This window comes from Heterodontus francisci, chromosome 8, assembly GCF_036365525.1.
Source record: "Heterodontus francisci isolate sHetFra1 chromosome 8, sHetFra1.hap1, whole genome shotgun sequence".
Lineage (NCBI taxonomy): Eukaryota > Metazoa > Chordata > Chondrichthyes > Heterodontiformes > Heterodontidae > Heterodontus > Heterodontus francisci.
In genome coordinates, this window is record NC_090378.1 from 98,090,316 (window position 1) to 98,102,897 (window position 12,582).

General features: G+C 42.3%; 1 protein-coding gene across 2 annotated transcripts in view; it reads left to right on the top strand.

Moving 5' to 3' along the window:
• The first annotated feature begins 215 nt into the window (after positions 1-215).
• The window catches only part of LOC137373049 (transcriptional adapter 1-like), a 65,267-nt gene continuing 52,900 nt past the window's right edge, over positions 216-12,582 (top strand). Inside the window, exons 1-2 of one of the 2 annotated variants that reach the window (XM_068037810.1) lie at positions 216-391; positions 10,577-10,668. In XM_068037810.1, the coding sequence (XP_067893911.1) occupies positions 318-391; positions 10,577-10,668 (166 nt within the window). In that variant the 5' untranslated portion in view covers positions 216-317. The remainder of the gene's footprint in view (positions 392-10,576; positions 10,669-12,582) is intronic. The other variant, XM_068037811.1, reaches the window with a different exon arrangement.

Here is a 12,582-nt window from a genome sequence, read left to right on the forward strand (position 1 = left end):
CCATTGTCTCTCGAGATAAGGAGGCCCAAAAGAAGTCCTTCGATATTTGCAGTCGGCACTTTTGAGGCGAGCAGGTATGGTGCTGTTTGCCTTGTGTGGCAGATCCTCCAGACCAGCAAGGGGCTTGGCGAGCAAGATATGCTTCGGGCCAGCAGGGGCTGAGAGAAGCGGGAGGTCCTCCGGGCCGGCAGGGGGCAGAGAGAACTGGGAGGTCTTCCAGGGGGAGGTCGGTTTGGCCGGTTGGTGAGCGGTTTCTCAAAAGCCCTGTTTCGGTTGAGGGAATTGGTTTCCTTTCAGTCAGATTCTCTATTGTGGACATGGCGACTCATATTAGTGAACTGGAGGCCGCCAAAAAGACTTTAACGGAGGCGTTAGGCGAGAATGTGAAACAGTGAGTGTGTCTTCGGTGTGTTGTTGCTGGATATGAGGCTGAGGCCTGGGCAGCGCTATTAGCCCAGGTGATTTCTCTGGATATCTACAGGTAAAGTGCCGCTGCCAGGGCCCTACGGCAATCCACTGATAGAACCTTATCATTTAAATCCAGCGCCTCCGTCAGTCAGTGACAGCTCAGGTCCCAGGACCGGGGGTTGTGCCTATTGAGTGGTTGGTTTTGGAGCTGATTTCTGCCTGTGGCTGCTGCTCTATGATTGGAAATACCTGGACAGTCAGGAGGCGCCTCTGGAACCAGAAACTGGAGATCAAAAGACACAACTTTGACCCTCCCAGACTTCCAGCATCCAGAATACCTTTGCTTCTGTAGTGATTTATTTTTTGATTTGGAGCGTTTGCAGAAAGAGACAAGAGGTTTGTAGACAATGAATGAAATGAATGGGTTGAATGTACACAAATGAGTTCAGTTTATTTGTATTTTTTGGGAAAAAACATAGGCTTTTGATTTTTCCCGCGCCTTATGTTTGGTTTTGAAATAATGACAAACATTTACCCTTGTAAAACAAAGCTTAAGTAATTTTGCCGAATATCAGTTTAATTTTATACATCACTAAAACTCAAAATAAGGAGCTTTTTTTAAAGGTTACAGTCAAGCTAAATGACAATTCACTGTGGTGGAGGCAGGTTCAATTGAAGCATTCGAAGGGGAATTAGACTGTTCGATGAATAGGAAGTATGTGCAGGGTATAGGGAGAAGGTGGGGAATCTGTTAATTGCTCTTTCGGAGAGCCAGTGCAGATATGATGGGCTGAACGGCCTCCTTCTGTGCTTTAACAATTCTGTGATTCTGTTATTTTCTGTTTTGTATGGTTTGTCATCAGACTCTCACTTAGCCCTGTAGAAAGCTTTAAATTGAAAGAAAATTGAAGAACAACTGTTTATTATTGGGGCTCCTGCCGCTATGATAGCTATTAACCATTGAAGATGAATCACTTTAAAAATAACTTTTTAGTTATATGGTGCTTTTCACGACCGCCAGATATCTTAAAGCACTTTACAGCCAATGAAGTAGTTTTGAATTGTACTCACGGTTGTAATGCAGGAAATGCACAGTTGATTTGCTCTCAGCAGCCTCCCACAAACAGCAATATGATCCTGACCAGATAATCTGTGTTTGTGATGTTGTTTGAGGGATAATAGTGGTCGGGACACCAGGGATAACTCCCCTGCTCTTCTTCGAAATAACGCCTTGGGTTCTTTTACATCCACCTGATTAGGTAGGTGGGGCCTCAGTTTAATGTCTCATCTGAAAGACAGCACCTCTGACAGTGCAGCAGACCCTCAGTACTGCATTGGAGTGTCAGCCTTTCACTGGGGAACAATTGTGATCTTGGTTTGTGATCTGAGTCAGACTTTGATGACTATCTGTAAACCTGTTGTGTTTTAATGTTAAACTTTTCCAAGTAATGGATTAAAGTCTTGGTTGATCTTGCCTTTGATTAGCGCAGAGTTGAGAGGTAAACCAATATCTTCAAGTGTGGTATCTGTTCTTTCTTTTGGGCCTCCTTATCTCGAGAGACAATGGATACGCGCCTGGAGGTGGTCAGTGGTTTGTGAAGCAGCGCCTGGAGTGGCTATAAAGGCCAATTCTGGAGTGACAGGCTCTTCCACAGGTGCTGCAGAGAAATTTGTTTGTTGGGGCTGTTGCACAGTTGGCTCTCCCCTTGCGCCTCTGTCTTTTTTCCTGCCAACTACTAAGTCTCTTCGACTCGCCACAATTTAGCCCTGTCTTTATGGCTGCCCGCCAGCTCTGGCGAATGCTGGCAACTGACTCCCACGACTTGTGATCAATGTCACACGATTTCATGTCGCGTTTGCAGACGTCTTTATAACGGAGACATGGACGGCCGGTGGGTCTGATACCAGTGGCGAGCTCGCTGTACAATGTGTCTTTGGGGATCCTGCCATCTTCCATGCGGCTCACATGGCCAAGCCATCTCAAGCGCCGCTGACTCAGTAGTGTGTATAAGCTGGGGATGTTGGCCGCTTCAAGGACTTCTGTGTTGGAGATATAGTCCTGCCACCTGATGCCAAGTATTCTCCGAAGGCAGCGAAGATGGAATGAATTGAGACGTTGCTCTTGGCTGGCATACGTTGTCCAGGCGTCGCTGCCGTAGAGCAAGGTACTGAGGACACAGGCCTGATACACTCGGACTTTTGTGTTCCGTGTCAGTGCACCGTTTTCCCACACTCTCTTGGCCAGTCTGAACATAGCAGTGGAAGCCTTACCCATGCGCTTGTTGATTTCTGCATCTAGAGACAGGTTACTGGTGATAGTTGAGCCTAGGTAGGTGAACTCTTGAACCACTTCCAGAGCGTGGTCGCCAATATTGATGGATGGAGCATTTCTGGTATCTGTTAGTGCATTACTATCCTTGCTCCATGCCTAACTAGGGATGAAAGAATAAAATTTGTGTATTGCTGAAAAATGAGACAGGCTGTTGAAGCTTTATGCCCAGCACCCATCAGGACAGGTGCAAGAACGCCAAATTTCATAGAGAGTAATTTATACTGCATGAGTAAAGGGTGCTGATTGGTTGGTAAGGTGACTCTGGTCGAGGCATTGCCATGGAGCATACATCAGGGAACTATTGTTCCTCATGCTTTTGTTTACTTCAGAAAATGCACAAAGCCTGGGCATGTTCCTTTTGCCCACACAGGACAGGTCCCTGTGTATGAATATATGCAGCTTCTAGCAATGCGTAAGTGAGCCACATTGCGAGCCCAACTGGTAATCTTAAAGTGATAGTGTAATTCTTAGTACACGTGGGATTGTTTAGCAAGTGCTGTCCAATCGCGGAATTGTTTCTATCGTTGGACATGATGTTCCGGGATTTGCAAGTATGGGCTAGTTGAGTACGATCAGTACTCTGTCTACTGCGAACAGCCGAAGGGACGTGCTGTTTGATACAATTTGCCTGTCATTGGGACGTACGGTCTACGTAACTGACATGGCACCGGCACTGAGATTCATATACCACACTACTCCTTTGTGTGGTAGGCAGAACATCCTTTTGGCTTGACGGCAACATCCTGTTAGTGGAAAATGCCACTCGTGTTGCTACCACACAGTAGCAGTGTGAAATGGCTAACTTAATCTATTGCTCAAATATTTGAGATACCTTCCCCTTCCAGGGTAATTTGAAGTAGACTGGCACTTTTTCAGTCTGATAGTGGTGGCTTTAGACCCAGTCATGAGTATCCATGATACACAGCAAGCAGTGATCTGATCAGGGTAGCCATTTCAAATATGCCATAAAGTAAAACATATTGTCATTACGATAGTGCCTGAAAATGATACAGCCATTATTTTGTTTACATCTGAACATCGTACTCAGAGATGCATGTGCATCACATCTGTGATGCTAGCATGACATATCCAGTAGAACACATGCATGCTAACATCATGGATGTAATTCCTTTGCATCTTTACACCTGATTTTTCAATAAGAAGATAACAGGAAATTTTTAAAATCAGATTCAAGAAGAAATTGTTACTCACTGATTCACCACTGAAATACCAACACATGTAATGGGAGAATTTGAAAAAGTTAAAACATTTTTTATGATCCCTATACAGTAATTTACAATGTGAGGTCTGGCTGTAAAAATTCTAAATCAAAAGGCTTGGTTGGAGTACATAACCTGGGGTTTAATTTTGTCATCATGTATCTGTGTAAAATTGTTATGTGAATTATTTTATCACCCATCACTGTTCCTAGCTCGCCCTAACCAATGCCCTCACATGTTTCTGCCATCTCCAGTTGCAAAGTATGTAATGCCCTTCTCATAGATCACCTGCCTTGAACAAACTCCAACTCATTCAGACTCTGTGCCCCTCCCACCCAAACCCCCCACATTCTATCATTAGAGCCCTACCAAATTCGTGGTCAAATTTTACAAATTTCACAGTCAAAGGCATTTTAAGAATCTCACTCTTTCACATACTTAAATTGTAAATTTAACGGTGTCATAACAAACCATGAAAATGAACTATTTAAAACAACATAAAAAGACAAGGGAGGTTTCTGGTTTCAAGTGGCATTTATTGTATGCTCCAAAGTTATTGTAAAATGCTGACTATAAACAGGTCACATTCTTTACTCACTGAAGTCAGTGGTTGAATGTGAGCATGGAAACTTGCATGCGTTAATCTGAGACTTGGTCTCCTCACAATGCATAGCAAAAACCTTCAGTAGGTAGTCCTGTCATAGTTTATTTGCACTTACCAAGCAGCCACCATTTTGCACAAAGGGTTGAATGAATACCCACAGCTTTGAGTGGTTAAGTCTTTCCAATGGTATGTTGGCACTTGCAAAAGCAACCACCAAGCCCATTGTAACCAACTAATGATTTTCTGAGCTCTCTGTCGAGGACTGCAGAGATGAAATTGTTGCTTGTATATTGGCGTGTTCATTTCCCAGCAGTGCAGTGTTGGATGCTCTCTTTCTGCTGAAATGGCTTTCGGACTCTTAAGTGGTGCTGAATCGTTGCCCGTCATGCGTGATCCAACAAAACATTGCAGCTTGTACAAAACAGCATTCAACCATTAGCATGCAGAATTTGGCTTCCAAATTCTTTCAATGTGCGGCAGTAATGGTTGTGGCCCTTTTTGCTTTGCTCATTCTGGAATTCTCACTTGTCTGCTAATACTTGAGACTGCTTCTCTCAAAGCTGTGCCGGAGACACTCCCTCATCTACCAATCAGCAAGTTGAGCCTTGTGTCAATCACTAACACATGCTTGCAACATGCCCAGCAATCAGCAAGGTGAGCCTTGTCAGTCACAAAAACGCACAAAATTTTCAAAATGGCTAATTTTCGCAGAGGACTGAGATTTCATGGTCTGTGATGCATTTTTGCATCTGAGTCTGAATTACTGTATACCCCCTCCACTCCCCTCCATCTTGAGCTGCTTCATCAATGACCTTCCCACCTTCACAAGGCCAGAAGTGGGGATGTTCGCTGATGATTGCACAGAGATCAGTACCATTCGCAACTCGGATACTAAAACAGTCTGTGCCTGATTGTAGCAAGATCTGGACGACATTCAGACTTGGACTGATAAGTGGCAAGTAATATTTGTGCCACACAAGTGCCATGCAGTGACCATCTCCAACAAGAGATCATCTAACCATTTCCCCTTGTTGTTCAACGATATTGCCATCACTGAATCCTCTACCATCTTCTGGAGGTTACCATTGATCAGAAACTAAACTGGACCAGCTATATGAATACTGTGGCTACAAGAGCAGATCAGAGGCTGGGAATTCTGCAGCGTGTAACTCATCTCCTGACTCCACAATTCCTGTTCACCATCTACAGGCACCAGTCAGTAGTGTGATGGATTACTCTCCACTTGCCTGGATGGGTGCAGCTCCAACAGTACTCAAGAAGCTCGATACAATCCAGGACAAAGCAGCCCACTTGATCTAGGTCCCAGAGATGAGAGCACACATTCCAACCAATAATATTTTCACTACTAAACCATGTCGTCCTTTTGTAATAAATAGAATGCTCATGATTTTTTCGAAGACTTTTTTTGCACTAACATATGAGTTATCCAATAATTTGAATTAAGCAATGGAAATTACACATGATTGTGGACATTTTGTGCTATTTAAGCAACTTAGAATTAAGGAAAGTTGGCTGTAGTCTAAAGTATAATCTTACCTTTTTGATAGAGAGATATAAAATTGCTTGACTTTAAGATTTTGTCAAAATATGATTGTCTGGCAGAAGTGATATGTGAGCTCATGATATGACCAAAGTCCTCTATTTCTCTGAAGTCTCTGACACAACTGATCACACCATCATCCTCCAACACCTTTGCTTCATTGTCTAGCTTGGTGGACATTCTCATGATCTTTTTTGTTGTTGCATTAATGTTGCTACATAAACTGTAAATTTAATACAGTTGTTAAACTAATTAAGATAAACAGAGCAATGTCTGCATTATACAGAAATGTAATGTGGATGCGTTAACCAGTACATTGTCAAAGGGTATCCAAACCCCTGTTCCTGATGTGCATGTGTTGCATGTGATTAATTCAATTTTATGATCAAAGGCAGAAACTTAATTCTCTGTTGCATTTCTGCTTCTTGCCTGTTACTGTTCATGTGCTGCTAATACTTAATAAAAATTATACAGAAACAAAGGCAGCCATTTGGAATGTTTAAAATTATAAGGAAAAATACTCTCATTATGAAACAACATATCAAAGATTTCACTTTATTTGTAAGCTTACCCATCTGATCATAGTCGGATTTGCTCAAAGATTGGCTTCTATTCCAGCTCATTACCTCCAGATTCCCCCAAGGACTTATCCTTGGCCGCCTCCTTTTCCACATCCATACATTGCCCCTTGGTGATGTAATCTGCAGACATAGGGGTTGCCTTCCACATCTATGCTGATGATACCCAGCTCCAACTCTCCCTCCCATCACCTCTCTCAATCCCTCCACTACCACTGTGATGTCAGACTGGATGATTAATATGGAGTCTTGGATGGTCTGCAATTCCTTCCAGCTAAAATTTGGGAAGGCTGAATCTATTGTTTTTGACTCGAGCTGCAACCATTGTGTCCTTGCCAATGACTCTTCCTCCCTGGCCAATTATTGCAGCCTAAACCCAGGCTGTTTGTAACTTCAGCATTCCATCTGATCTTAGACTGAGCTTCTGATATCCTCTCCATTGCAGAAACCACCTGCTTCCAGCTTAGCAATATCACCCACTTCAGCCCATCTGCCATTGAAACCCTCATCCATGCCTTTGTCACCTCCGTGCTCTGCTATTCCAATGTTCTCCCATCCCATACTCTCCATAAACTTCAGCTCATCCAAACTTTGCTACCCAGTTTCTATCTTGCACCAAGCTCCACTTGTTTTTGCTCCTCACCTCATTGACGTATCTTGGTTCCTGATGTATCAGACTTAAAATTCTCATACTTACATTTAAATTCCTTCACCACTCCCTATCAGTGTAACATCCTTTAGCCTCACAAGTGTCCCTGCCCCACTTAAATTTCTGTTTCTCTGGCCTCCTGTGTACCTTTGCTTTGCCCTACAATCAATAGCTATGCCTTCAGCTGCTTAAGCCCCACACCCTGCCTTCCCTAAACCCCTCAGCCTTTCCTTGTCCCTTATCTCCTTTTAAGACCTTTGAAACACATCTTTCATGAAGCTTTTAGTCATTCTTCCCAGGATCATTTTGTTTGACTTGGCATCCTTTGTTGTTGATTGCACCTCTGTGAAACACCTTGACATTTTTCTACATTGGTATCATAGAATGGCTGTAGCACAGGGGGAGGCCATTTGGCCCACCAAGTCCATGGCTCTCTGTACGAATAATTTAGTTAGTCCTGCTGTCAGGCCCTTTCCCTGTAGCTCTGCAAAATTTTTCCCTTTGGGTGCTTATCCAATTCTTATTCGAAAGCCATGATTGAATCTACCTCCACCATACTGTCAGGCAATGTATTCCAAATATTAACCACTGCTGTGTTTTACTAAAAAAATCCTCATGTATGTAACCTTTGTTTTTTTTTTCTGGTTCTTGACCCTTCTGCCAATGGGCACAGTTTCTCTCTCTACTCTCTTAGACCCCTTATGATTTTGAACATCTCTATCAAATCTCCTGTCAACCTTCTCAAAGGCCAACAGTCTCAGCTTCTGCAATCTATCCACATAACTGTAGTCCCTCATCCCTGGTGCCATTCCTGTAAAGCTTTTCTGCACCCTCTGTAAAGCCTTCACACCCCTCCTCAAGTGCAAAGCCCAGAATTGGACATGGTGCACCAATTGAGGCTGAACCAGTGTTTTGTAAAGGTTCACAATAACTTCCTTGCTTTTGTACTCTATGCCTCTATTTATAAAGGTTAGGATCCTGCATAACTTTGTTAAACACTTTCTCAACCTGCCCTGCACCTCCAACAGTTTGTGCACATATATCCCTTTGAACTCTCTGTTTCTGAACCCCCTTTAGAATTGTACCCTTTATTTTATTTTGCCTCTCCTGATTCTTCCTACCAAAATGTATCACTTCACACCTCTGCATTAAATTGCATCTGACCATTCCACAAGCCTGTCTGTGTTCTCTTGAAGGCAATCACTATCCTCCTTACAGTTCACTATACCTCAAGTTTTCTGTCAACTGCAAATTTCGAAGCTGTGCCCTGTATACCCAAGTCTAAGTTATTAAGATAGATCAAGAAAAGCAGTAGCCCTAGTACCAATGCCTGGGAAACCCCACTGTATACCTTCCTCCAGTTCCAAAAAACAATTGTTCAGTACTACACTCTGTTTTCTTTCATTTAGCCAACTTCGTATCCATGCTGCCAAGGTCTCTTTTATTCCATAGGCTTCAGTCTTGCTGACAAGCCTGTTACATGGCACTTTATCAAACATCTTTTGGAGGTCTACATACACCACATCAACTGCACTACCCTCATCATCTCTCTCTGTTACCTCATCAAAAAACTCAATCAAGAAGATTAAACACGATTTGTCTTGTAACAAATCCATCCTGGCTTTCCTTAATTAATCCACATTTGTCCAAGTGACAATTTTGTCCTGGATTATTGTTTCTAAAAGCTTTCCCATCACAGAGGTTAAACTGACTGACCTGTAGTTGATGACTTTATTCTTACACCCTTTTTTGATCAAGGGTGTATCATTTGCAATTCTCCACTTGTCTGGAACCACTCCTGTATCTAAGGAGGATTGCAAGATTGTGGCCAATACCTCCACAACTTCTGCCCTCATTTCCCTCAACATGCTCAGGTGCATCCCATCCAGTCCTGGTGACATATCAACTTTAAGTACAGCCAGACTTTCTAATACTTCCTCTTTATCAATTTTTAGCCCAACTAGTGTCTCAACTAATGTAAAACAGGAAATGCTGTAAATACTCAGCAGGCCTGGCGGCCTCTGTGGAGAGATAAAAACAGTTAACATTTCAAGTCAATGACTTTTTATCAGAGCTGAAAAGTTAGCTTTGTTTCTCTCTCCACAGATGCTGCTGAGTATTTACAACATTTTCTGGTTTTATTTCAAATTTCCAGCATCTGCAGTATTTTGCTTTTGTATTAGTGTCTCAACTGCATCCTCTTTCGCTATGGCTTTGGCAGGATCTTCCTTGGTAAAGGCAGGTGCAAAATGCTCATTTAATAGCTGAGTCATGCCTTCTGTTACCCCTTACTATTCTTTTACTATCTGTCTGCCAAATAGACTTTTGTATGCCCCTTTGTTAGCTGCCATCTCTTCACGTGCTCTCTCTTTGACATCTTATTTTCTTTTTCACTTCTTATTTTACTTGTACTAACAACCTGACATCTGTCATACATTACTTTTTTCTGCTTCATCTTACTGTTTCTTTTAATCATCCAACTCTGGCTTTGGTTTGCCCTACCGTCCCCCCACCCATTGTGGGAATGTGCCTCCACTGTACCCAAACCATCTCCTCTTTAAAGGCAGCCCATTAATCTATTACAGTTTTACCAGCTAATCTTTGATTCCAATTTACCTGAGACAGATCCATTCTATACCCACTGAAATTGGCTGTCTTTCAATTCAAGTATTTTTGTTCTAGATTGTTCCTTGACATTTTCCATAGCTGATCTAAACTTTGTAGTGCAATGATAACTGTCCCCTACTGATACTTGACCCACCTCAGTTCCCTGAACCAGATCCAGCAATGCCGCCTTTGTTGGGCTGGAAATGTACTGATAAGAAAATTCTCCTGAAAACAATTCAGAAATTCTCTTTCCCCCCCCCCCCGCCCCCGCCCTTTATAGTGTTACTATCCCGGTCTATCTTGGGATAATTGAAATCCCCCATTATCACTACTCTAGTTTCTGCACTTCTCTGTAATTTCCTTGCAAATTTGTTCCTCTACATCTTTCCTATTAGTTAGTGGACTATAGAATACAGTCAGTCATGTAATGGCAGCTCCATTGTTTCTTAACTCTAACCAAATAGATTTATCCTTGACCCCTCCAGGCCATCCCCTCTCTCCAGCACTGTCATATTCTCAGTCAATACTGCTGTCCTCCTCCTCCTGTATAAATGCAAATTGTTGTTTTGGTTGCATGTTTCCTGTACCCCACTTTTCTCACTTTTTTTCTCCTTAAGGTATTGGGCAAACTTGAAGCTTTGGTTCAAGCAAAAAATAAGTAAAGAGGAGTTTGATGTGGAAGCAAGGAGACTCCTTACTCACGATAATGGTAAGATCTATGACTGTTTTATTTTCCTTGCCTCTAGCAGCTATACCTGTGGATTTTGTGAATAATACTCATGCACTAAATTGCTATTGGCTGGTTCAGCACACTCATTTTCAAAGGGATGTTGATAAAAGTTTCCTTTGCCTGCTGTCTGTGAGGATCCTCGGGCATGTCAGTACTCTACATCCAGTTACGCACGATCACAGCAGAAAACTATCCTTATTTTGGCACAGAATCGGCAATCTCGCAGAGATCACATGCCTGAAAGGGTGGCCGAAGCAGATTCAATAGTGTGTTACGACCAACTGCTCAAGACAAAGCCCCCAATCAAAATATATGATTCTGATTGTGGTGGGAGAAACGCACTGTTGATTCAGTCCTGCCCCTCCACAGATTGCCTAACATATCATTTTAAACTTTCCAAATTAAAGAAAGACCCAGCCAAATTGTACCATCTATTAACCCCCCGAATGAGGCTAACCAAACCAGGTGTCTTTAGATCAACAAATTAACTGTTTAATTAGAAAAACTAAATTCTTAAACACTACTAAGATAAAAAACAACATTTAAAATATTTTTTAAAAATGCCCTTACAGATTTACGCTCCTGCCAAAGTGGAGTCTTCCAACATGGTACAGTCTAAGGTTGCTTGAAGTCCTCACAGCCGTCCGATGGGGGGATAAGAAGGTTCTTCAACAGTAGAACAGTCTGTAGTCTAATTCAGTAGTTGAATTGATGCTCTTTTCCAGTGATGAATTTCAGCAATTAGAATTCATTGGTTAAAGGAGCTTGGTTATTTTCTTTTAAGAAATTGATCTGGCTTGACATCAGAATTATGAGAGTATAATAAATAGGGTTTAAATAAACCGAGAGAGAACTCTCATTTCCTTCAGTATATGCTGGTCCAGCTGTCTGTGTGTGTCTCTGATACCTGCATCTCAAAAGCCAGTTTTTCAGCTAGTTCCAAATGTCAGTTGCCAACATTGTATCTCGTGTCCGTGGTCCTGAGTGTCTGTACCCTACGGCAATGACAATGCACTCTTTGACTCAGTCCCTGGAACTTGTTGCATTAAAGCAGTACTGATCCTGTTACAGCCTTAAAGGTACACTGCATACTTCCCAGAAAAGAAAAAACTACAGGATCGTAACAAGTGTCACGAGAGTTTTTTTTTTAAAACTAAGTGGTATATGTGTCTTTAAGACTGAGAAAAAAGTACTCTCTGTGAACACTGAATGCTAACTTAGAATTTGAAGTGCAGGCTGTAAAACTTGTATCCAAGCCACCAGAAAAATTAAATAAACCATAAGAACTGCTTACTAAAATAAACGTAAGTAGCAATGTAACTGTAAAATAACTAAAATCTATAGGCAATCCTAGATCAGATACAATGGAAATATTATGTCATGGGTGCGGTGGCCATGTTGGTTATGGGCAAGGAGCTATGCTGGTTGAGGGCAGGGCACCCATGTTGGTTACGGACAGGGAGCTGTACTGGTTGTGGGCGGGGTACCCTGTTGGTTACGGTTGAGGCGATCATGTTGGTTATGGGTGTCTTGTCACTTGGTTGTTGAAAGTTAAGTTTCACCTTTGGGTTGAAAAGCCAGTTGCTGCTGGACACTTGTTTGCAGACCAGAAAAAGACCTCTCCCTGAAAGGAAGGCTTGTCTCTTGTAAAAAAGAAATATTACATTTGAGTTTGGGCTGTGTTCTGCCTGGAGAGAGAAAAAGGCTCCTTTGCTGAGAGGAAGCCTGCATTGCTAAAGGTAGCAAATTCCTGTTGCCTCCAGTCTCAAGAATCCCTACCTCAAGAGTGAGTCCTGTTGCCTTTTGTGTATTTGGGAGATCCTGAAATCTCAAAGTTTCTACTGTTAAACTGCTACTTTAAAATCCAAATAGACCTGTTCCTACCACTTTTTG